General features: G+C 44.0%; 1 protein-coding gene across 13 annotated transcripts in view; it reads left to right on the top strand.

Annotated features, from left to right (window-relative positions):
• The window catches only part of myo3a (myosin IIIA), a 48960-nt gene extending 24732 nt beyond the window's left edge, over positions 1 to 24228 (top strand). For 7 of the 13 annotated variants that reach the window (XM_061665970.1, XM_061665972.1, XM_061665964.1 and 4 more), the window contains 21 exons: positions 784 to 910; positions 1044 to 1254; positions 1331 to 1478; positions 3658 to 3811; positions 3884 to 3972; positions 4532 to 4661; positions 6442 to 6524; positions 6697 to 6738; positions 7454 to 7498; positions 8249 to 8326; positions 8501 to 8706; positions 8775 to 8886; positions 9416 to 9578; positions 9654 to 9737; positions 9815 to 9938; positions 14160 to 15168; positions 16314 to 16458; positions 20680 to 20771; positions 21474 to 21514; positions 22743 to 22943; positions 23956 to 24228. In XM_061665970.1, coding sequence (XP_061521954.1) covers positions 784 to 910; positions 1044 to 1254; positions 1331 to 1478; positions 3658 to 3811; positions 3884 to 3972; positions 4532 to 4661; positions 6442 to 6524; positions 6697 to 6738; positions 7454 to 7498; positions 8249 to 8326; positions 8501 to 8706; positions 8775 to 8886; positions 9416 to 9578; positions 9654 to 9737; positions 9815 to 9938; positions 14160 to 15168; positions 16314 to 16458; positions 20680 to 20771; positions 21474 to 21514; positions 22743 to 22943; positions 23956 to 24082 — 3411 coding nt within the window. In that variant the 3' untranslated portion in view covers positions 24083 to 24228. Of the gene's footprint in view, positions 1 to 783; positions 911 to 1043; positions 1255 to 1330; positions 1479 to 3657; positions 3812 to 3883; positions 3973 to 4531; positions 4662 to 6441; positions 6525 to 6696; positions 6739 to 7453; positions 7499 to 8248; positions 8327 to 8500; positions 8707 to 8774; positions 8887 to 8986; positions 9220 to 9415; positions 9579 to 9653; positions 9738 to 9814; positions 9939 to 14159; positions 15169 to 16313; positions 16459 to 20679; positions 20772 to 21473; positions 21515 to 22742; positions 22944 to 23955 lie in introns of those variants that run through there. The other 6 variants (XM_061665971.1, XM_061665966.1, XM_061665965.1 and 3 more) reach the window with 5 other exon arrangements.
• Positions 24229 to 24415: the final 187 nt, after the last annotated feature.

Below are 24415 nucleotides of genomic sequence, written 5' to 3'. Positions count from 1 at the left end.
CCTTGAGGCTAACATTTGACTGTCTTGTCCTTCCCGCATTTGCAACAAAAGGACAAAACTCAGAGGTGCTTTCTCTCGGGTAGCGTCGTGCTGGCTAATGAAGCGCTGTTTGCCTCTGGGATCTGTGCGTCAACAGCACTTATTCTTGTAACGCGTGCTGCACTCGTGGAGAAGCCGTCTATGTCCAGGGGGTTCACAAATTCCTCACGGGAGAAATTAAATGCCATAAAAATTTAAATGTTGCCTCTTTTTGTGTGTGTGTGTGTGTGTGTGTGGAAAGTTGCAACATATTTACACTGTATGTTGCACTTCTAGAATATTCCAATGATCTGAATTGAAAAAAAATAATGTGGAACAAAAAGAAAGAAAACAAACTTGGAGCATACAAGCCTAGTAATTTTAACTATGGGAAAAGAAAAAAGAGCAATTACCACCAAGTACCAATCGTCATTTAAAATCAGATCTAATTGCTTTTACGCACTCTGTCCATTTGGAACTTTCTATTTCAAGCCGAAGGGAAAATGACAGCTTTTCCATAATGTAAATGTCTACTCATTCTTCAATGGTGGGTGGTTCTACTTTTTAACCATTTTCTTACTCGCTGCCAAAAGTATATTTACAGGAGCAGTTTTGTATTGTTAACGTCCCAATTTTCACCCACATTCATACGTTCACGTTTATAAGTAACATTTACACCAAATACATTAAAACAGTTTGAGAGCCAGTGTTGTAGTCTACAGGCCGTCCAATGGGGCTTTATTTGAAGCGGAGTTGCGTTTGCAGGAGCTGGGCAGCGTGTACAGCACGCTGGCGGCCATCCTCAACGCGGGCGACATCGAGTTCTCGGCGGTGGTGTCGGAGCACCAGACGGACAAGAGCGACATTGACAACAGGACCGTCCTGGAAAACGGTGAGAGAAACGCTTCCATGTACGTTCATTTTGCATGCGCATGTACTTTAGTATGTTAATGATCAACTACAGATTTTTGCAAATGTATTCATAGCCATTCATAGCCAAAACCCCCCCCCCCGTCTCTCCTCAGTGGCGTCGTTGCTGCGCATCCGCTCCGACGAGCTCCAGGAAGCCTTGACCTCCCACTGCGTGGTGGCCCGGGGCGAGACCATCGTGCGGCCCAACACGGTGGACAAGGCGGCGGAGGTGAGGGACGCCACCGGCAAGGCGCTGTACGGCCGCCTATTCAACTGGATCGTCAACCGCATCAACGCGCTGCTGCGGCCCGACGGCCGCCTCGGGTGAGAGCTTGACGGACCCCCGACGCGGCGCGGCAGCGGCCCCTCACCGCTGACTCGCCCCGGCTTCGTTCCGCAGAGAGGACGACAAGGGCTTGAACATCGGCATCCTGGACATCTTCGGCTTCGAGAACTTCAAGAGGAACTCCTTCGAGCAGCTGTGCATCAACATCGCCAACGAGCAGATCCAGTTTTACTTCAACCAGCACATCTTCGCCTGGGAGCAGGTAACCAACCGCTACGTAGAACGTTGGCCTTTCTTACAAGTCTACCGTCTTGTTTGCTTTGTACACGACAGATGGAGACGATAGACATCAGGGACGTGGACTCCTTATCTCTTTTTAAATCTCACTTCTTTTTAAACTCTGATTGTTCTTCCCACAATTATTTGCTGCTATTTGTGTCCTGATGGTTGGTGGTCTGCTGCAAAATGTTTTTTTTTTTTTGTTTGTTTACTCTAGCTGATTATGTTTCGACAGTGTTTTAAATGTCTTATACAGCGACCTTGAGTGGCTTCAAAGGCGCCTTGTAAATAAAATGCATTATTATTAACAGTAGTTTGCCAAAATATGTCAGGCCAATTAAAACCTTAACGCTGTCATCTACAAAAAAATATAAATATAGTGGTGTCTTGACTTCAAATTTGATTTGTTCCACGACCACAATTGGAACTCAAAACTCATCTTTCTCCATTGAAATGAATGCAAATGCCATTATTCCATTACAGTCACACAAAATCACCCCCAATTTTCTTTTTATTAGATACATTATTGTTCTTTATAAAAACATACAGTAATAACATAATTCAATAGACTGTAAAGAATTAAACAGTTTGTGCATCATGATTTCGTGCTTCAGTGCCCATTGGCATTCTGCTCCTCCTGGTGTGTGCGCCTTAGCCATCAGGGAGCATCTGCGCCTCAAATTTTGGAGGTTGGGGGTTCAAATCCGGGTTTCGACCTTCCTGTGTGGAGTTTGCACATTTGCCGGACACTCAGCCTCGCTCCCACATTCCAAAAACATGCTTCTTAGGTTGGCGGGTTAGTGACGGCTCGGCTGAAATACGTCGCCGGCTTTGTTCGCGGGACGAGCGGGGCTCACCATGCTGCCTTTATGCAGTCCTCAAGGGGGGGAGTAGATGGTGTGTCTCCAGGGGAGGGCAGAGAATGGTTTGTTAATGTTCAATTATTTGCTCTCGCCCATGGAGAGCGGCAATAAATCAACCCTAAACGAGGCTCAATTAGGAGGGGGAGTCGCTAAGCGTTAGAGTTTAAATCCACTCTTGGGGATTCTTGTTGGCACCAGGCCCAGACATACATTCGCCCTATACTGCCGCCGCATAGTATATGCTTGCGCAGAATGAACCTGTTCCCAGGTTCATTTCAAATGCATTGCTCATGTATTCAAGCTGTGCCGGATCAAATATTTGGACTTTTTTTTTTTTTTTTATTTATTACTGAGGCAGATTTTATGTGCATTTTATGGTTATACAGTAACCCCACCCCACCTTCATTGGGGATGGGGAAACAAGCCCCGCAGCAAATAGCACAAATACGGGATTGACACCCCCCCCCCATCCCCAAAAAAGTATGTCACTCATTCTCAAGCCTTTTACATCAGTAAGTGCTAAAGAAAAGAAAAAAAACACCATAATGACCAACATTAAAATACAGTAAGTGTCAAAAACGAGGCTGTGATTTTATTTCTTAAAGTACATTTAATATTATTGTAAGTCACTGTCATTATGCACGGTTTGAACATTAACACTGTGCTTAAAAATAGGAAAAGGAAAAAAAAAAGTACCAGTCGTTAAATAACGATTTAATGTAAATCTATTGCATTATAAAAGTTAAACAGAAATTGTACATAAATTAATGTTCGAAAACTAACCCTTTTAAAATATTAAATGCAAATCTATTGGACTTAAAAGTTAAAAACAACTGAATTGTTCTGGAATTTAAAAAAAACAAAAAAAAAAAAGCCAAAGCCATAGTATCATTGTGCACAGTTTTAAGATTTAATTTAGTGATTCTTAGGTGTATCACGAGAGGGAGCCGGCTTACCACTAATAATATGTATATCACACTTTGTGAATCACTGACCTATATTAATAGTTTAAACCATAATTATACCACAAATTATGAAAGTTTAATATCATTTGAAACTCACTTTACAACATGAATCTTACAAATACATACAGCCGTTTTGATGTCGAAACAAATGGACCATAAGACTGTTCCTAACGTTCATCAATGGGGAATTGTCCAATACAAGCTACTAAATACTCCATTTTCCATAATAATCCACGATAAGAATTCCGTCTGAAATTTCCCAGGAGCCCGACTCTCACTGCTTGTTCTCATTTGAGCGCCGTGCCCACTAGTGAGATCTCCAACTCGCGTGCAGGATGAGTACCTGAACGAGGACGTGGACGCTCGCGTGATCGAGTACGAGGACAACCGGCCGCTGCTGGACTTGTTCCTGCAGAAGCCCATGGGCATGCTGTCGCTCCTGGACGAGGAGAGTCGCTTCCCGCAGGCCACCGATCAGACGCTCATCGGTGGGTTCCCCCGCTCCAGGTTTTGGAAACCTCTATGTTTTTCATCAAGTTATAACTGTGAAGTCTTTTTAGAGAAATTTCAAGATAACCTGAAGACCAAAAGCTTCTGGAGACCAAAGCGGATCGACCTCGGATTTGGTATTCACCACTATGCTGGAAAGGTATTTCATCTTCCTTATCTGGATTTGAGTTGTTTTACCTTACCCAGAGTAAAATAACTTTATTCATGTGAACCATGGCTGTCAAATTGATTTTTGGCACAAGCCACATGGTAGTTATGGTTTCCCTCTGAACTCTGTTATGACTGAAGCCGTTTAAAATGTCTAATCTCATTGTATTATTACATCCAGTATACGCAACAAACTGATGGATAACTAGTATTGAAATCAGAAGTCTAGTTTGTTCAACTATTGTACCATTCATTTTAAAAGGGGTTCAGTAACTTATGACATAATGAAGAATGAATGAATGGAAAATGAAACAAACAAATGGGGACCAAGCTGCGTGCCTTGTGTTGCTCCACACAATTGAATTATTGTTTCTCGGCAAGTGAAATTCACAGTTTTTAAAAGTGAAGATGATTTTCAATTTTAATATTTTAGCAAGAAGCATTAAGTAGGTGCCTTGATTTGCTTTAGCGGGTCGGGCCACATCAAACAACATGGTGGGCCGCACCTGTCCTTAGGCCTTGAGATTCACAACTGTGATCTAAACTGTCAGGTGATCTACAACGCCGCTGGTTTCCTTGCCAAGAATCGAGACACGCTGTCGGCAGACATTGTCCTTCTGCTGAGGTCCTCAGAGAACGAGCTTGTTCGCAAACTTGTCACCCACCCCCTCACCAAAACGGGTGAGTACGGTTTTTGCATTTCCTTCCACCAAAAATGTTTAGATATGAATCTAAAGCCTAAATATATCCAAAACATTGATCCCAAAACATTTTTATATCGAAGCTGACGTGAATGTCAATGCTGCACAACCCATAAAAATGCCTGTTACTACTTTCCTACTGGCCATTTTATGAAGGTTTTGAGTCCGTGATACATCTATACTGTACAGTGAAGCCCCGTTTATCACTGGGGGATATGTTCCATACCAACCCATGGTAGGTGCAAATCTTTTGTATAGAGAAAACATATTGAAAAACAAAAAAACACCAAATGGGCATTAAAATTAGCATCAAAATTAGCACAGATGTTACAGTAATTCTAAAACCTTGCAACAACTGCTACTTTAACACACACACGTACATAGATGCCAAAAAATATTCTTACCTATGAAAGGTTATTCCCAGTTCAGAGTTCCCCTGTTGTGATTGTACGACGTGTGTGCAACCATACGCAGCACGATGTGCAGGCATCCTTTTTATTTTGGTTTCCGACAGTGTCATCCATCCACAAACATGGAATGCGCCGACACTTTGCCCCCACTAGCTTAGCTACATGAAATGTGCCAACACTTTTCCCCCACTAGCTTAGCATCGCCGTAGGCACACAGTTCAAAGGGGAGGGTCGTATCTGCGAAGTCTGACTCGCTTCCTTCCATTTTTTCGGCATTGTGGTTTTCACGCCGTGTCGTCGCTAACTTTAGGTTTTAAAAGTAATGAACTCATTTTTAAGATCTAAGGAGTAGAAAGTACAGATACTTGTGTTTAAAAAGTAAGGTGTAAAAGTAAAATGTCACCAGAAATATAAATACTCAAGTACAGTCCAGATAGGTGAAAATCTACTGATGTACAAGTACTTCCTTACTCACCACCTCTGCACACAGAGCAGGTGCACATACAAACAAAGCATACAAGAAAAGAAAATGTAACTATGTATATGAAAATACCAAAATGTTCCACTAAACCACAACATTTTATTGAAACACAGCCTGGTAGCTTAATGCTAACATATAATGTGAAACTCCATCGATGGGCTCACGTAAATGAGCATAGATGTTTTGGTAATTATAACCCTTCGAACAACTGCTGATTTAACACACATGGAGCAACAACACATACAAAGAGAGCAAACAACAAAATATAATTAGACATTTAATCTTCAAACACCAAAGTTTTTCAACCAAACGATGGAATTTTGTCTGACAAAAGTCCGCTATTAATGCTAACAAATAATGAGAAACACCATAGACAGGATATCAGAAATCAGCACAGATGTTGTGGTTATTTTAAAGCTTCAAACAACTACTGCTTTACACACACAAGCAGCAAGAATAACAGAGCATAAAAAATACTCCCAAGCCTTAATTCTCTCTGCGACTATTACTGGAGCGTAATTCTACGTTCTACTCCAGTTTGGCGCCTTCTCTGCCTTGTCTTCTTGCTGTTAATTACGCTGCATCTTTTTCGGTAGCGCCCAGTGCTGCCTGGCTTGTTGTGGGGCAACGTGGTACTACACTGAAATTTAGACTTGCCTGTATAAGGTAAAAATCCGTACAAAAAAAAAAAACGAAATAGTTGTTTAAAAATCCGCACTATAAGGGGGGCACGAACGATGAAGCCCAATTTAGTGGGGCTTCACTGTGTATAACCATAACAGTTGTGTACTGTATCTGTGGTTAGTTCCATCAAATGTTGTCTATGAGACGTTTCCCTGCTAATCGTCTTTGTTGTGTTCTTTTCCCAGGCAACCTCGCCCACACCAAAGGCAAAGCTGTCACCACGCTCCCCACCCCGCGCACCCCCACGCGCACCCTCACCTTCGCCAAGGTACTCACACGCTCAAGTCTGCATTATCTCCCACGTATCTTACCACACAAGGTGTTCTGGGTTTCCACTTCCCAGCCATTTGCTTTATTTTTCCAAACTGAAGGTGAAAGCTTCTCATTTGATTTGTTTGTTCCCCTTCCTCGCCCACTGTTGCTGCATGTCTGTGGTAAAGATGGGAGTGCTTACCTTGTACAGTTCCTTTACTTTCACTGAGGTAACCATTGCATTTCACTTTTTTTCTATTTATAACCCTTTCTCTCTGCTCCATTTAAGTCTTTCTTGTTTCCAAATTGCTCTGCGCCTTGAAATGAACATTCTCTGCCATTAAGGAGCCGTCAATGTCCGTACATCACACTCAAAATAATGTTTTGCTTGCTTGTAGTTGAGTTTATTTTGATTTACAAAAGCAAATTGCTTCTTTTGTTGTGCATTTTCTGCATTTTCTGCATCTGTCTTGCAGCCTTCGCGGGATTTAGAGCTGACAAAAAAAGCTTTCTCGATGTGCCTCTCGCTGACACAGTACAATATCAAACGGTGATTGGTTGTTTTTATAAATAAAGATTTCAATAAAATAGTATACAGTGAACCCCCCGTAATACTGCTAGATATTTTTATGGGTTTTTAAAGTCTAAACACAAGTACGACTAAAATTACACACGTCAGTGTAGTCCCACAAGCGAGAGACGAAATGCCTGTGAGTATTGTTGTCTGCTCTGTCGGTTGTTTTGCTGCTCCATGTGTGTTAAAGAAGCAGTTGTTCGAAGGTTTAGTATGACCGTAACATTGATGCTAATTTCTGGTAGCCTGTCTATGACATTTTGCATCATATGTTAGCATTAAGCTAGAATACTTTTGTTGGACAATGATATGGTTGGGTTGAAAATTTTCGTGTCTAAATAATGTTTAATTCTCTTTTCATTTTGTGTTAGTTTTACAGTCGACATCAGCTGGAAGTGAAAAATAAACAGCCTGACGTAAGCACACTTTCATTTGGAGAACGGTGCGAGCAAACGTGAGAACGGGCATGAAGGAATACTTTAAAAATGTGTTTTACAAAGTTAGAATAAGTTTAAAGCATGTTGGGTGTAAACTAAAAAAAATTTATATGGTACATTTATATTGGAGCGGCACGGTGGACGACTGGTTAGAGCGTCTGCCTCACAGACGGGGTTCAATCCCCGGCCCCGCCTGTGTGGAGTTTGCATGTTCTCCGCGTGCCTGCGTGGGTCTTCTCCGGGCACTCCGGTTTCCTCCCACATCTCAAAAACATGTATGGTAGGTTCATTGAACACTCTAAATTGCCCGTAGGTGTGAATGTGAGTGCAAATGGTTGTTTGTTTATATGTTTGCCCTGCGATTGGCTGGCATCCAGTTCAGGGTGTACCCCGCCTCCTGCCCGATGATTGCTGGGATTGGCTCCAGCACTCCCGCGACCCTTGTGAGGATAAGCGGCTCAGAAAATGGATGGATGGATGGATTTATATTGGATATTTTCACCTCTTGTGTCTATGTGTGTAGGTGTGTGTGTGTTTGTGTGTGTGGAATGTATCCGATAACAATAAATGGGGGTTCACTGTATGCTGTGAGAGAAACGCTTGATAATGCTATAGCATTAGCTCAGTGCGCTCATTTCATATTAAATCCAAAATACTGAGTCCGTCTGCAAAAAAATAAAAAATAAATGCATCATTTGTGGCTGTTTGTGACAAATGTTTTTTCTCTAGCCTGTTGACGCAGACACGCCGTACCATCCTCGAGAAACCACCAACATGAGAACGCAGACAGTGGCGGCCTACTTCAGAGTAAGAGGATTCTTAGTCACTCGCTTTAGGACATTATTAACCTTCTGGGCTCTATGTTGGCCATTTTTGTTCACAAAAGTGGCCGCTTTCAAGCTGAAAGTGGCCAAAACCCAACGAGGCCACACCATCAAATCAAGAACTCGATTGAAAAGTCTTCCTTTACGCTCCTTGTAGTACTCCCTGATGGATCTGCTGTCCAAGATGGTGTCGGGGCAGCCCCACTTCGTGCGATGCATCAAACCCAACAACGACAGGCAACCCAACAAGTTCGACCGGGAGAAGGTTCTAGTCCAGCTGCGCTACACGGGAATCCTAGAGACGGCTAAGATCCGCCGGCAGGGCTACTCGCACCGCGTCCCGTTTGCCAATTTCCTCAAGAGGTGATGTCGATTCTCAGACAGATTTTTGTGCACATCGGCGTCCGACCGATGACGATCGGTTGTTTCAGGTATCACATTGTGGCGTTCCACGCTGACGAGGAGCCCGCGGTGACTCCTGAGACGTGCGCTATTATCCTGGAGAAAGCCAAGCTGGAGAACTGGGCCATGGGGAAGACAAAGGTGGGAAGCGAGATCAACTCCTTCACTGCTTCTTCTGACCGTGTACTGCTACCAACAAATATATTTGTTTTTCTTCGCCCGGCTTGTCTGTGAAATTCAGGTTTCTAAGCGACTGGAATGACTAACAGATCTCTGTAGATAGTGACATTGCATTTCTTTGGATTTTAAAAAAGCAAAGCTTTTGAGTAGAAGATAAAGATTAAGTGGTGAATGCTTGTCAAGCCAATTATGTGGGGGAAAAAATGCCAACACGTTGAAGCTGGACAGTTTTTGACACCTGACACTTCAACACAGTATGTATATGTATGGTATAAAACTTCTCTTATGAGCCTTCACTTGGTCAAGTCTTTTACTTTGTGTTGCTAGCGAATATTTCAGTTTCGAGCGAGCTTCAGAAGCGCTGCCGCTCGAATGAAGTGGGGAAAAAAAAGTCACTGGTGCACACAAATAAACACAATAAGCACAAACCCACAAATAGAAAATGAAAACATTCGCAAACCGCACGGAGTGAGTTTTGTTTGCCATGCAGGTTTTCCTCAAGTACTATCACGTGGAACATCTGAATCTGATGGTGCAGCAGGCCACGCAGCGCATCGTGCTTCTGCAGGCTTGTGTCCGAGGTTGGCTGGGCTCCCGACGTTACCGTAGGCTGCTGAAGGCGCGAGAACAAAGCGCTCTTGTGCTGCAGTCCGGTGAGTCTGGTGGGAAATGTTGATGAGTGCCACCCCATTATCCCTGCTGTGTCATTCTTTTGCTTCCACGCCCAGCTTACAGAGGCTATAAAGTGCGAAAGAGTGTCGGCGAGGACAAGAACAAGAAGCGGGAAGCCTTCGTCGTCCAGTTTCAAGCTGGTAAGAGCCACGACAAGGACGGTCGCCGTCGAGATGACACCGAGGTTGTGAGTGGAATGATGCGTTGTCTTTGTCAGTCTGCAGGGGCTTTCTTGCAAAGAAGAAGTACAAGGAGTTGGTGGAGGAGAAGCACAGAGCGGCCTGCAAGATTCAGGCGCACTACCGAGGGCACAAGGACAGGAAGCGTTTCAAAAGAAAACGGTGTGAGGAGCAAGCTGTGCTCGGTCTTTACATTTTCGGTAGCGCTTATCCAGTCATGAACGGAACAGAGGATAGGAGCCAAAAATGCAGAGGGGACTCCCGGGCTGGTTTGAGTAGGCTGACGTGAAAAGCAGGGTGGACCCGCATTGACCTTGGGAGCCTCAGCTTCACGGTGACAGGGTTGATGATATTTGTGATGGGGAAGGGCCCAACGAACCTGGGAGCGAGCTTCTTGGACTCCACCCGGAGTGGAATATGTTTGGTCGAGAGCCAAACTCGCTGACCCACTTTGTAGTTCAGGGCCGGTGTCCTCCGACGGTCAGCAGTGGCTTTGTAGGACCGCCCCTGGCGCAGCAGCATCTGTCGGGCTCGCTCCCAGGTCCTCCTGCAGCGTCTCACCAAGGTCAATGCCGCTGCAACTGTGGACTCTGGGGCTAAGGCAGGAAACAGAGATGGTTGGTAACCATGCACAACGTGAAAAGGCGATAGACCAGTGGATGCAGAGGGGAGGGAATTGTGGGAGAATTCGACCCAAACCAGTTTCTGAGACCAGGATCGCGGCTCCTGTGAAGCGAGACATCGGAGCTCAGTCTCCAGGTCCTGGTTCAGCCTCTCGGTTTGGCCGTTGGTTTCAGGGTGCAACCCAGATAACAGACTGACGGTAACACCTATGAGATTGCAAAACTCCTTCCAAAATTGAGAAATGAATTGGGGACCCCTATCAGACACCACATTCTTGGGGAAACCATGGAATTTGAATACCTGATTGATCATTAACTCTGCAGTATCTTTAGCTGAGGGGAGTTTCGGGAGTGCAATGAAGTGAGCCATTTTAGAGAACCTGTCAACTACGGTGAGAATTCTGGTGTTACTTTTCGAGGCCGGTAATCCTGTCATAAAGTCTACGGAAATGTCTGACCAAGGACGTTGTGGTATTGGCAGGGGTCGTAACTCCCCAGAAGGACGTTGACGAGAGGATTTGTTAGCAGCACATACCTGGCAAGAGTTGACGTAATCGATAACATCCCTCCTAACATTAGGCCACCAAAAGCGCTGTTCGACCACTGATTGAGTCTTGGCAATGCCTGGGTGACATACAGTTCGGTTCGTGTGAGCCCAGTGGATGACTCTTCCCCTTAAGGTCGGAACCACATAAAGCCTGTTTTCAGGGCAATCTTCAGGGCTAAGAGTGTTTTTCAGAGCCCCAGTTTCAATGTCCCAAACAAAAGCGGAAATGAAACATGACTTGGGCAAAATAGTCTTAGGGTCGGACAAAGAATTCTCTTCGCAGAAAATACGTGACAAAGCATCTGGCTTACCATTTTTAGAACCAGGTCGGTAGGATAACATGAAATTAAATCTAGTGAAGAAGAGCGCCCATCTAGCCTGCCTAGCATTTAATCTTTTAGCAGTTTTAATATACTCAAGGTTCTTGTGATCTGTCCATACTAAAAACGGAGTCTGTGCCCCCTCTAGCCAGTGCCTCCACTCCATCAAAGCTACCTTCACTGCCAGCAGTTCACGGTCACCAATGTCATAATCTTTCTCAGCTGGGGTCAGTTTTTTGGAGAGAAAAGCACAAGGATGTAATTTATCATCCTTGAGAGATTTCTGGGAGAGCACTGCTCCTATTCCGGCATCAGACGCATCGACGTCTACCACAAACTGCTGTTTGAGATCTGGCAAAGTAAGGATGGGAGCGGAGGTAAAGCTCGATTTAACTTTTTGAAAAGCTGCCTGACAAAGCGGGTTCCATACAAAAGGTCTGTGTGGTGAGGTAAGAAAAGGAGAGGCTATAGAACTGAAATTTCTGATGAATTTTCTGTAGAAGTTTGCGAACCCTAAGAACCTTTGTACATCTTTGCGTGACGTGGGAGTAGGCCAATTAATAACGGCATCGACTTTGCAAGGGTCCATTTTGACTTCACCTTGAGCCAGGACGAAACCCAGAAAAGAAACGGACGCCTTGTGGAACTCTCATTTCTCAGCCTTGACATATAGTTGATTCTGCAGTAACCGCTGCAATACAGAGCGGACATGAATAATGTGAGTCTCCTCATCCGGGGAGAATATCAAAATGTCGTCCAAATAGACAAAAACATAAACATTCAACATGTCACGCAGGACATCATTGACAAGGTTTTGGAAAACAGCTGGCGCGTTAGTAAGTCCAAAAGGCATTACCAAATACTCATAATGTCCCGTTGGTGTATTGAATGGTGTTTTCCATTCATCCCCCTCCCTTATCCTGACAAGATAATACGCATTTCTGAAGTCCAGTTTGGTGAAAATCTTGGCTCCCTCCAGGAACTCAAAGGCAGTGGAGATGAGGGGAAGAGTGTACCTGTTTTTTACAGTTATCTCGTTGAGACCCCGGTAATCGATACAGGGTCACAGGGTCTTGTCCTTTTTGTCCACAAAGAAAAATCCTGCTCCCACAGGGGATGACGATGGGCGAATGATCCCGGCTGCCAGTGATTCTTCCACGTACTCCTTCATGGTCTTGTGTTCCGGCCCTGAAAGAGAGAACAACCTCCCTCGTGGGGGTGTGGTTCCAGGCAGCAAGTCAACAGCACTGTCATAAGGTCTGTGGGGTGGAAGGGATTTGGCCCTGGACTTGGAAAAAAACATCTTTAATATCCTGGTAACAGGTGGGCACTTGAGATAAATCAGGATCCCCAGATGGGGTCTGTGGATTGTCCTTAGAAACATGACCCTGAACATCACATGGCGGCTTGAAACAGTTCTGGGCGCAATTGCTGCCCCATGACATAACCTGCCCAGAGGACCAGTCAATGTGGAGGTTATGTAATTTCAACCATGGGTTCCCTAAGATAAGGTCATGATTCATGGCGTCAAAAACATGAAAACTAATGCGTTCCGAGTGAGAATCAGGAAATGTCAATGTGAGTGTTTGGGTGCGGTGAGTGATCTTGCCCATAAAACTGCCGTCTGCAGCATAGGTGTTGCGGTGGCGTTTTATTTGAAAGGTTCTAAGGTGCATACGTCTAACGAGGAGGGAGTTAAATAAGTTAGCGTCAGAACCAGAGTCAATTAATACAGGTGTATGAATTTATTGATCAGGAGAGCAAAGTGTCATTTTAGGAAGAACCCGTGTAGGGTCTTCCTTAATGAAATTCAGACTCACCTCTCCCGTGCCCTTGCTACCGGCAACTTTGACGTGACAGTTGCTCACGGAATGACCCAACTGACCGCAGTAGAAGCACCGCCCTTCCCTCAGCCGGCGTTGACGTTCCTCAGGGGAGAGACGGAACCTGCCCAGTTGCATGGGTTCATCCGTGAGGACGCTAGCCAGTGGTTGAGACCGGAAACAGGGGATCTGCCTTGGTTTGGCTGGTCACCGAGGCTCGTCCTCCAAGTGCGCGGTGACGCAGCACTCCGCCGATCTCCATCCAGCTCGCGATCCAAAAGCCTCTTGTCGATTTTTACGGCGAGAGCGATGAGAGTGTCCAAGTCGGTCGGCAGGTCTAGCGGGACTAAATGATCCTTGATGGCGGGAAATAGTCCTTGAAAAAAGGCATCGAGTATCGGCCGATTATTCCAATGACTCTCAGCTGCTAGAATGCGAAACGCAATTGCGTAATCTGACACCCTGCGCTTAAACTTATTAAAACGCATCTAAACTGATAAGAACACATTTTTAAAGCATTCCTTAGCACGTCTCACTCTCTTATCCGGTTCTCCAAAAAAGAGGCAAAGCGCAGTTACCTCAAATATTTCTTTTGTCACTCCCAGTTGAAGTTGACTATAAAAGTCCCGCATTAAACACAAGACAATCAGATACCGTATATTTAAACACCAAAATGTTCAAAAAAACCATTTCATTTTGGTAAACAAACATCTGCTAGCTTCATGCTAACATATAATGGAAAATGTTGAAGACATACTAATGAGAATTAGCGTCGATGTTTTGGTTATTATTAACGTTCAAACAACTGCTACTTTAACACGCAGAGCAGCAACACATACAAGCAAAGCATACAACATTACTCGTAGGCATGGATTATCTCTGCTCTGTGAGAACAGCGACTGTTACCGCAGCTTAGAGTAGATCAGGATTGAATTTCCCTCACGGCATGAATAAAATATCTATATCTGTCTGCATCTTCTTACTGTTAATTAACGTTGCATGGATTAAAAGCCATTAAAAAGTCACCTTTCCACACTATTTCTCCTTTAAGTTGTATCTCTCATTTTTAGAGAAGCCGTGGAGAAGGAGAAAGCAGAAAAAGCTCTGACCGTCACTCAGGAGAAGCCGCCTGAGCCGTACCAGAACGCCACCGAGGAGGATTTTCCAGCTTCCAACGACAAAACCCGAACCGAAGAAGAGGAAACCAAGGCTGCCGTAATCCTGCAGAGCAACTTCCGAGGCTACCAGGATAGGAAGAAGTTTAAGGCGAGAAAGAAGACCACGGCTGGAGCTGAGCTGCAGCCGCCGTCCATGCCACTGTTGGAAGCGGAATGTGAACAAGAAGAACAAGGAGAAGGAGGGCCGAAGAGCCCCGAGGATGAGGAAGAAGATACGTACGAAGCAGAGGAGAATGAAGACAGCGATCACACGCAGGTGCCAGAAGACGAAGAGAACACCGACGCCGTGGTAGATGAGCCGGCGGTTGGTTCCGGGGAAGAAGTCCCGCCTGAAGATTTCGCAGACTTGTCAAATTTGCAGGAGGAAACCAAAGCTGCCGTGGTCCTCCGGAGTAACTTCCGAGGGGACGACGAGAGGAGGAGGCTCCGGGAGGACGCCAAAAGAAACCTGAACGACCCAAATGAGCAGGAAGCTTCAGAGGAAGACGACATGGAGCAGGACAGTGGCGACCCGGAGGAGACCAAAGAAGCCGTGGTCCTTCAGAGTAAGTTGAGGGGCCACAAGGAATGCAAACGACTTGAAGAGGAAGGGAAGATCCCTGGCAGGAGGACACGAGAACTCAGAGAAGAGCCAGAATCCTACGAGGATCGAGAAGTGCTGGATGAAGAAGAAACAAACGAGGAACTTTTATCTCCAAACGATGTGGAGCTCGAATTGGCAGAGGCGGCGGCGGACGCCTCTGACGTTGTGCTGGAATGTGAAGATGAGAAACGGGAGGAAGAAGAGGCTGCGCTGAAGATCCAAAGTAACTTCAGAGGCTACGAGCAGCGCAAGAAGATGAAGGCCAGCAAGCAGGCGGCGCAGGAGGAAGCCGAGCAGCTCGAGAGCTTCTCCATACAGGTCACCTAAAAACACTCAAGTACCAAAAATAGCGCAATTGCGAAAACCGGGTAACTGGCTTGAATGATGAGTTTAGCCTTTTTCTATTTTCTGTTGCTCGAATTAATGGCACCAGTCTGCTCTTTTGACTTTGAAATGGATAGCTTGCAGTCATCGACGAGCAGGATAACATACTCAAAGACGTAACCACAATCGGTGACAAAATACCTTCCACAAAACCTGGTTCCCAGTCAATCTCTTTAAGTGTGACTACTTGTGATCTTGTCCGCACAACTTTTTATGACATCCACTCGATGTGTCCTCCTCACCCACCAGTTCTAATGATTGATTCACTCTTTTTTTTTTTTTTTTTAAAGCTAATGCAGAAAATCTTAAACCTTTGGGGATGCATCTGGTGGTGCAGCCCCAAACACAACCGTTTTTTTGTCGTCGTCGTTTCAGTTCATCGTTTTTGGCCAGCCGGAAGTATCCTGGTGCCTGTTTACAAATATTATGAAGTTGTCTATTGGCAACAGGTGTAAAAATGATGGCGACCGTTTTCACTTGATGGTTCACGCCTTTGAAAATTTGCAAGTGCAAAATGAAGTTTGAAGTGATGGAAGTGGAAGTGTTAGTGGAAGAGGCAAACCAACATAATACTGAGTTATGGAAAAGAAATCATTCACGCCACCGTGTTTTGTTTCATTGAACTTGACACGAGTGCTTAGGAATTGAATGTGCGGTATGTGCCCATCCTATGCAACATTGCATTTAAATCGTGGGACAGCAAACCCGAAAAACTGCGCTGAAATGATTCAGATGCACGGAATGGCCGAGCTGAATGGAGATTTGCATGTGACTAGCTCCAAGTAAGCCCCTCAGCTCCAACTTTGTACTGCTGAATAGACATTGTCTCGTTCATTTTTGAAAATGTTTATACGAACGGAAAAGAGCCATTCTGGCTGTGGCTTCTCATTTTGCCAATGCCACCTCCGCAGCACAATAAGCGCGGTCTTTTGCACGTGCCTTTAAGACGGGCTATTTCAAGACAACAAATCAGCTACCGCGCCCGTGTTTGTGTGCGGTAACCTCGAATAAATCCGGCCCTCGGAAAGAATGGCCGCCCTTCTCCAACGTACTCACGCACGACTCTCTGTCCTCCGCAGATCGCCGAGACCTCTCACAACTTTGTGGCCCTGCAGCAGAAGTTGACGGAGATTTTCCAGGCCCATCAGTCGAACCCGGAGAGGAACGGCATGTTTGTCAAGGAGAAAGCCATCAACGGCTTCGCTCCCCAGATGCAAAAATCGCGTAAGCGTGATTTGTGGCCAACGCGCACACCATGACAACAATAACAACCACACAGAATCATCTTTATTGAATGCACAATGTTTGGTAGTTTATGACATTTTATTGAGTAGGACGTTGATCGCTCCATTCATGTGAATTTTGCCCTTCAGCTTCTTGTTATCTAAGAGTAATTTGTGTAAAAAGTACTGAAACATTCAACAGTTGGACATTCTGACATTCAGAAGTTTAGAACAGGTCAACTTGAGTTCACCTGGAAAGGTTTGAGTGCATTTCAGGTTCCTTGTGAAATTTCCCCCAAAATTCCAACATCCCAAATGTTTTGTCAGTAGTGTAGATGAAGAATTTGTTCTTCTGTCTAACAGGGTGCAGCATTTTTTCACATCATCACTCCAAAATCCTTTTGGGGAAAAAATTGGCTTCAATTTGATTTTCTAAAATGGAGGCCTTGCTACACATAGGGATGGCAGTTCATACTTAAATATATACATTTTGACACGTTTTGTTTTGCATTTTAACATAGCAGATGAAATCAATAATTATGTCGGAGCGAGGCCTAATAGAATAGAATAATATTTTGGTCGTTCTGTTATTGTAAGGTCTTAAATTCGACCAAGCTGGCCTAAAAAAACTTTCTTGAGTCGGAAATAATTTAATATTTTGTTAAATTGAACATCTTTTCGGAGTGGAAGCCGTGGGTTGTGTCCTTGACACATACTGTCCTATAGTGGACAGTATCTCTGCCTGTCACGCAGAAAATCAGGGTTCCAATCCCTGACGGGGAGTTGAGTTCATGTTCTTTTGGCGGCACGGTGGCCGACTGGTTAGCGCGTCAGCCTCACAGTTCTGAGGACCCGGGTTCAATCCCCGGCCCCGCCTGTGTGGAGTTTGCATGTTCTCCCCGTGCCTGCGGGGGTTTTCTCCGGGCGCTCCTGTTTCTTCCCACATCCCCAAAACATGCATTAATTGGAGACTCTAAATTGCCCGTAGGTGTGAATGTGAGTGCGGATGGTTGTTTGTTTGTATGTGCCCTGCGATTGGCTGGCAACCAGTTCAGGGTGTACCCCGCCTCCTGCCCAATGACAGCTGGGATAGGCTCCAGCGCGCCCGCGACCCTAGTGAGGAGAAGCGGCTCAGAAAATGGATGGATGGATGGATGGATGGAAAGATGGATCTTTCCATTTTGAGACTTCAACAATATTTGTAAAAACAGAAGAAACCTTTTCTGTTCCTTTTCGAGCTCATCCATCTTTCCCGGTCATTTCCTGCTGAAGTGGTGTGATTCGATTTGCAAATGTTTAGATTGCGCTCGCGATCCAGCGGCGAGTGGAAGCCTTTATTTCCGCCTTTTGCGGCGAGGAACGAGGTGTTATCTGCGCGGCGGTCTCGTGACGTTTGATTAGATCGGGGAGCCGATGAAAGTCAAGTGGAGCGCCCGCAGGGAGCAAGCGCTTCTCTATCCCGTTTGTCATCAAAATAAGTAATTGCTTTTGGGGAAGGTGAGCGGTGTCCAGCCACAGGAAACAAACGCAAAGTTCACCTCAGACGCTCACAGGCCGCTAACGACCTGTGATTGCCTCGACTGTCTTTTCTCTCTGTCTCTCTAATCATGGGAGGCTGACGTGTTTGGAAGTGATCTGTGAGTCATTCTTACATTTCAATTCGACTAGATAGCACCGCATTATTTCAGAAGTCGTTTTTATTGGAGGAATCGTCAGCTAGGCAATTCTCAATATACACTTCCATGTGGGACATTATGCAATTTTTAGGATTGTAGCTTGTACAATAAGCAGTTACAGTGAGGCCTTGTTTATACAAAATAACTTCTAAATGAGAGACTACCATGTAAACATCACTTGAAGGAACCAAGTCACTCTCACAGTTGTCCTAATAGGAAGCAAAGTGTGCTTGCGTCAAGCTCTTTGTAGCGCCTAGTTTACGTTTTCTCAAAAACAAGACGCAGAAAATTAAAGAGAATTAAACACCGGCATATCAACCAAACCATATCATTTCATCTAACTAAAGTCTGCTAGCTAAATGCTAACAGAGACTAGATTAGATTCCAAAATTAGCACCGATGCTATGTTAATCATAAACCTTCCAACAATTGCTACTTTAACACACATGGAGCAGCAACGCATACTGTACACACAGAGAATTAAACAGACACTTAAACATTGCATATTTAACCACCAGCTGTTCAAGGAAACCTTCCCATTTTATCTGATGGAAGTCTGCTAGCTGAATGCGAAACTGCATGGATGGGCTAACAGAAATTAGCATCAATGTGATGGTAATTGTAAAGCTTCAAACAACTGCTACTTTCATACACGTGGAGCAGCAACACATACGGAAATCACAACAAAGGTTAATTGAACATTCTACAGTATATTTAAACCATACCATATACAGTCATTCATATGACAAAAGTCTGCTAGCTAAATGCTAACTTTAGGATGTACTAACGGAAATTAGCATCGATGTTACGGTTATAAAACCTTCAATCAACTGCTACTTTACCACACACGGAGCATCAACACGTACAAACAGAGCAGACAACAATACTCAAGGGCATATATTCTCTGATACCCTGAATTAATATGCATGTGATTCATACATTTCCTCGTCAAATACTTCTCTTGAACTCAATCTAATTTGGCTAATCCACGAGAAATTAGGATTTTCAATACGTTCTAAACGGAGTGTTATGCTATCATATTGCGTTATTTTCATTTCCAGCATGCTTCCTCTACTTGCCCTTTCCTGACTTTCCCCTGGCCCGAGGTTTCCTGTAAACTTCTGCGCGTTATTTCCCCGGGTTCATATTCATGCCCGTAATAATCCACTCCATCATCATTGCGCAATAAACGAGGCCGTCGTGGGAAAGGTCGTCAAAGCTTAATCGCGTTGTGTGACAATTACGGTGGGGAATTAATTAGCGGCGGTGTGGAATTGTTGCAGCAATACAAAATGACCTTTTCAATCATATTGTAAACTTTCCACCTGACTTTTATTTAAATGTTCCTTCTCGCGTAAACCTGTTAATAAGAAGTAGCGCGGGAAGGTCGATGTCATGTCATTGCACAAGCGCGAGAATGTAGCGGCCGTCAATCAGCGCTGACAAAAATGATTCATCACAGTGAACGACGTCACGCCGCAAATTGACACCGGATGCTCAAAAACCGTCCTGGTGGCAAAAGTATTCACACTCTGCACTTAAGTACAACTACAGATACTTGCGGAAATATAGAAATACTCATTCAACTTCTGTACTGAGGTAAACGTAACGAAACGCTGTAAAATCCATTTTACATTTACACTAATGTTTTTTAAATGACTTAACCGTCCATACGCACATTTTACAGTGCAAATATGTTAAAAGAATCATATTTCTCTGTAGAATCTATCGATGACTGTTAAAGAAAAGAAAATATCCAGTGGCCATAAAAAAATCTTATGAAGCGACGGCGTTCCCAGGATGCATGGCGTCATGCGATGTTGAATTATTGCAGGAATATGTTAATTCTTGTCGTGTGTGTTCATGTAACCAATAGTGCGTTGTATGTGTGCCATGTGTGTGTGTGTGTGTGTGTGTGTGTGTATATACACACACACACACGCACATAGTAAACATAGTATACATTATTTTATATTTTTAGTAAACATTTATTTTTGGGGGGAAATTTAACATTTTTATGCTGTAAAATATACTGGGTATTCAGTTAAGATGTTTACATTTTAACCATATTTTTAGGCGTAAATTGTGACAACCAAGCAGCCAGATTTTCCCCATAAACATCACAATATACAGTACTATACTCATTTTGATAACTTGGCACAACAAAGTACAGATACCTGAGAAAATGGAAATAAGTACAGGAATGAAGTATTGGTGCTTGGTTACTTCCCACCACTGCCGCTCACGTTTAGTGTGTCAACCGTCTCTTGGAAAATATAAAATGTTGGCGAGGCCTGGAGGTTAAACTGCCGTGCGGATGGAGGTCAGCTCGATGAGACAAAGGTCGCCCCCGGGTCAACCGCACGCTGAGCCGCTCGGCCGTATTTTGCAGCGCATTTGCAGTTTTTCTGTAATAGCAGACTAGCATATTTTTTAGTAATGTCATTATGAAACTGTATCACTCGTTTCCTCGCTAACACGTTGGCATATTGACAACACAAAATTGTGGCTTTTTCGTCAAGCGTCTTTGTGTGTCCCCCCTTCAGCCGACAAGAGATTGTCGCGGCCCCCCCGCCGCACCCTGCAGCCAAAGACCCTCAACACCCCCGAGGACTCCACCTACTACACATTGATCCATGTGAGTGGCATCAAAGATGCTCAGTTTTCCCATTATTATTGCTGTCAAACGCTACAGTTATTCTGTTCTATATCGCGGGCCCGCTGTGTATCAAATTAGAAATATAAGCTTTTTGTGTTGTAATCCGTTTATTGTGTGTGTTTAAATAAGGTTCAATGTGATTGCAGTGTGTTTCTTATTTTTTATTCCATTATTATGTATTTTCTGTACTTTTTAATGTATTTTCCATACTTTTTATGCTTGCAGTTTATTTTATGTTCAAATAAGTTTACAGTGTATTTTCAAAGTATATTTTAATACGTTTAAATAAATGTCTTCAAAAGAATGCGGGATGGGTATTTTAAGGCTTAAACTATATTTAAAAAAAACATCCATAGGTGAAAATCTGCAATATAGACAGAATACACAAAAAAATAAAATTAAAAAAATCTGAGCTATAGCGGGGTGTGAACAATAAACGAAGATAGAGTGATGATTCATGAAATTAGAATAAAGTAGCTTAAGGACTTGGAAGGAAAATGTTTTTCGGCTAAAAATAGCAGCATGTTCCCTTCATGGTGGAGCTTAGCTCATTATATTTCCTCCACTCGTTGCTCAGTTTTATAGTGCGAGCAGAATAAAGGTTTGCATTGAACTAGCGTGTACATAGCGCTCGTTTATGCTGGAGACGATGACGGCTGACCTGCTATCTCTTCCTCTCAGCGTTCCGTCCAGGATGACAAACGCAAGCCCAGGAAAGAAGAGTAAGTGCATTTAACATCCTCTTAACCAGCATCGTGTCGTGAAGCTACTTAATGACGCGCGGGGTAATATTTATGAGCAACTTCTCATGTCGTGTCTATACGCTGGACAGTTTCAATGGCATTTTATGTCAGAAAGAAAAAGATGGCCTTGGATGCAGGACATTGAGGTACTGGGAGAGGGTAGTTTGTGAGCACAGGTTCACATTATACAGCTGAGTGAACACAAAAGGGGCTCAGGGTTAGTAATCATGCAATAGACGGGAACATTTTACATGCGCCATTAGGAAAGAAGAGAGGCCATAAGGAGACATTGGCTGAGGCGGGAGGATTAAGAGAAGGTGGTCAAGGAGTGCGTCTGTGCCCCAAGGAATCAGATCTGTAATTGTCATTTCGTCTCCAAACTTAGTGTATGTTGTGTGAAAAGGTATTTGAGTGAAAAGTGGCGGTAAGAGGGGACTCAAAACACAGCCCTGTGGAACACCAGAAATAAATTTGGAGACATTTCTGTGCAGTCAACACAATTATTTAGTACAAATCATTAGCTGTCAACAGGAAAAGCTTCTGGACATCAGCACTAACATAATGTACAAGGGGATCCTCGATTTTCAACAGTGTCCAGTTTATACGACGTTTGAACGCAAGTCAGAACACGCTGTAGTCTGTGGACCAAGTTCCGGTTACGAAAAGTAATCTTGTGGACTTTGTTGAACCACTTGGGGAGGAACCTTCAGTCAAAAAAAAAAAAAAAACATGATAAATATATAAAAAGTATCCTAATGATGCTGGCAATCGAGACTTTGTTGGCGAATCGGTCTGTGATTAAGTCTTCTTCATGTTTGGAGTCCTCTGTCAATCACGAGGAAGGATGTGATGATTTACAACGGAGACAAAGAAAGGCATAATCGTCATTGTCGTCATCATCAAGCTGACGTGTAATTTAAAAGAAGGAATAAAAACCGTGTCCTTGAGGCTGATTGGAATATCAACGCTCGCCGTGTGAAAGTCATTGATCTCAGTGTGGCAAATGCGGCGGTCACGTGGAGGTCAGAAAGTGCACTTCATGCGTTCACAATAAGAGAATGTTCATGAATGTGAGAGAGCGGGGCAGTGAAAATGTAATTGTTTCTGAGAACTACTTCACAGTTGTGTAGCATGGAGACCACCTGTGAACTGCAAATGCCGCTTGGACTACATTTTGAGCTCAACCCTTACTCGGCCGTCCTTGTAGTCCAGGTAAACTAGTGGACGTGGACCAGCACTACTACCAGGCTTTGCCCAACAGCAGATGCGCGCCCGCTTCGGCCTCCGAGGGGACTTCATCTCAAAGCAGCGTCCGGCACAGGTTGTCCGAGGACCGGAGACCAGAACCTGCGGAGAACAGACAGCCAGAAGAATACAAGCCAGAGTCCAAACCTGCCAAACACGCCAGGTATTGCCCATAATATTCTTGGTTCAACACCAAAATGTTCAACCAAACCATAACATTTCGTCGAACAAAATCAGCTACCTTAACGCTGACATATAATGTGAAACGCCATTGACGGGCTAACACAAATTAGCATAGATGTGAGGGTATTTCTACATATGCAAACAATTGCCACTTTTAACACACATGGAGCAGCAACACATACAAACAGAGCATTGAAGTTATACACACGCATGAATGCTTTTTGCTCTGTGGAAAAGAACAAAAAAATGAAAATAAAAAATGAGTGCAGAGGTTCACTGTATGTGAGTTTTTCATCTTTGGTAGTGCGCCGTGACGTTTTTCAAATCTTAATATGTGCCTCGGCTCTGCAAAAGTTGGCAACACTGAGCGAAAGAAGCCTGGGAGTTCGGTGTCATTAAAAAAAAACAAAAAATCATCACTGGTAGCTTCTGCCGGTAAACATCATCTCTCATCATAAAAAAAAACACTTTGTAAAAATTAACTTGTCTATGCGGGGATTCTACTTCAAACAAAACAACATCCCCGAGGCCGCCTCTCAAATGGGTTTGCAGATGGCGCGCGCGTTCGATGCCGTCGTCTGGCTGCGAGCGATGGGAGCCGAGCTAATTACGGCAGAGTCGTCGCAGCGAGGAGGCCCGCAGCTACGCTCACGTCTGTTAAGGCTTTGCCTTTTTTTTTTTTTTTTTTTTTTTTTTTAAAACCTTTCTCAACCAAAATAAAAACAATAAAAAGAACACTGCTCTCTGTACGTCAGTTGAGCCCAAAAAAGAAACTAATTCCGTGCTCACGTTGTGTTTAAGGGAAGTGGGAATTTTCCCAGTTGGAGCTTTTTTATCATGGAATACATTTTAAATTTCTGTGTTAAATGGAGATTTGTAATAGAGTACGTACGGTATTTCCCCACATATCGCTGTTCATGACTTCATCTATTCGCCGTCTTGTGTGTTTTCAGATTAACGGTTCCAAACGTGTGTTTTTGTGTCATCCGCAGTCAGTCGGTTCCCGGAACGCCGTCTGCCGCCACTCGCACCGACAACAACCCGTACGACTTCAGGCACCTGCTGAGGAAGACCTCGCAAAGACGAAGGCTCATCAGACAGTACCGAGCAAAGGACTGACCTTGTTGCTTTTTAATCAAACCGTGCTGACCAGTGACAATCTTCGCACTTACAACGGACCAATGAGAGCTTTGTAGACAAGCTGAACACACCTGTGAATAATAAATGAGCTTTATTTTCTAAATGGCTGTAAATAAAAGGGATGCAATTTAGCCTTTTATTTGTTTCATAATTTCTTTCATCCCTTGGTTCAGTTCTCCAGCATTTAGCATAAGCTTGAGCCTGAGCTATTGCGTTTGTAATGGTCATCATAAAGAGATGTATATGGTACATCATATACATACATACATATAGATGTATATTCTAGCAGATCTTCATTTCATTTTAATGTGC

The sequence above is a fragment of the Phycodurus eques genome, chromosome 21, assembly GCF_024500275.1.
Source record: "Phycodurus eques isolate BA_2022a chromosome 21, UOR_Pequ_1.1, whole genome shotgun sequence".
NCBI classification, from domain to species: Eukaryota; Metazoa; Chordata; class Actinopteri; order Syngnathiformes; family Syngnathidae; genus Phycodurus; species Phycodurus eques.
This window is presented reverse-complemented; position numbering and strand designations above follow the sequence as displayed.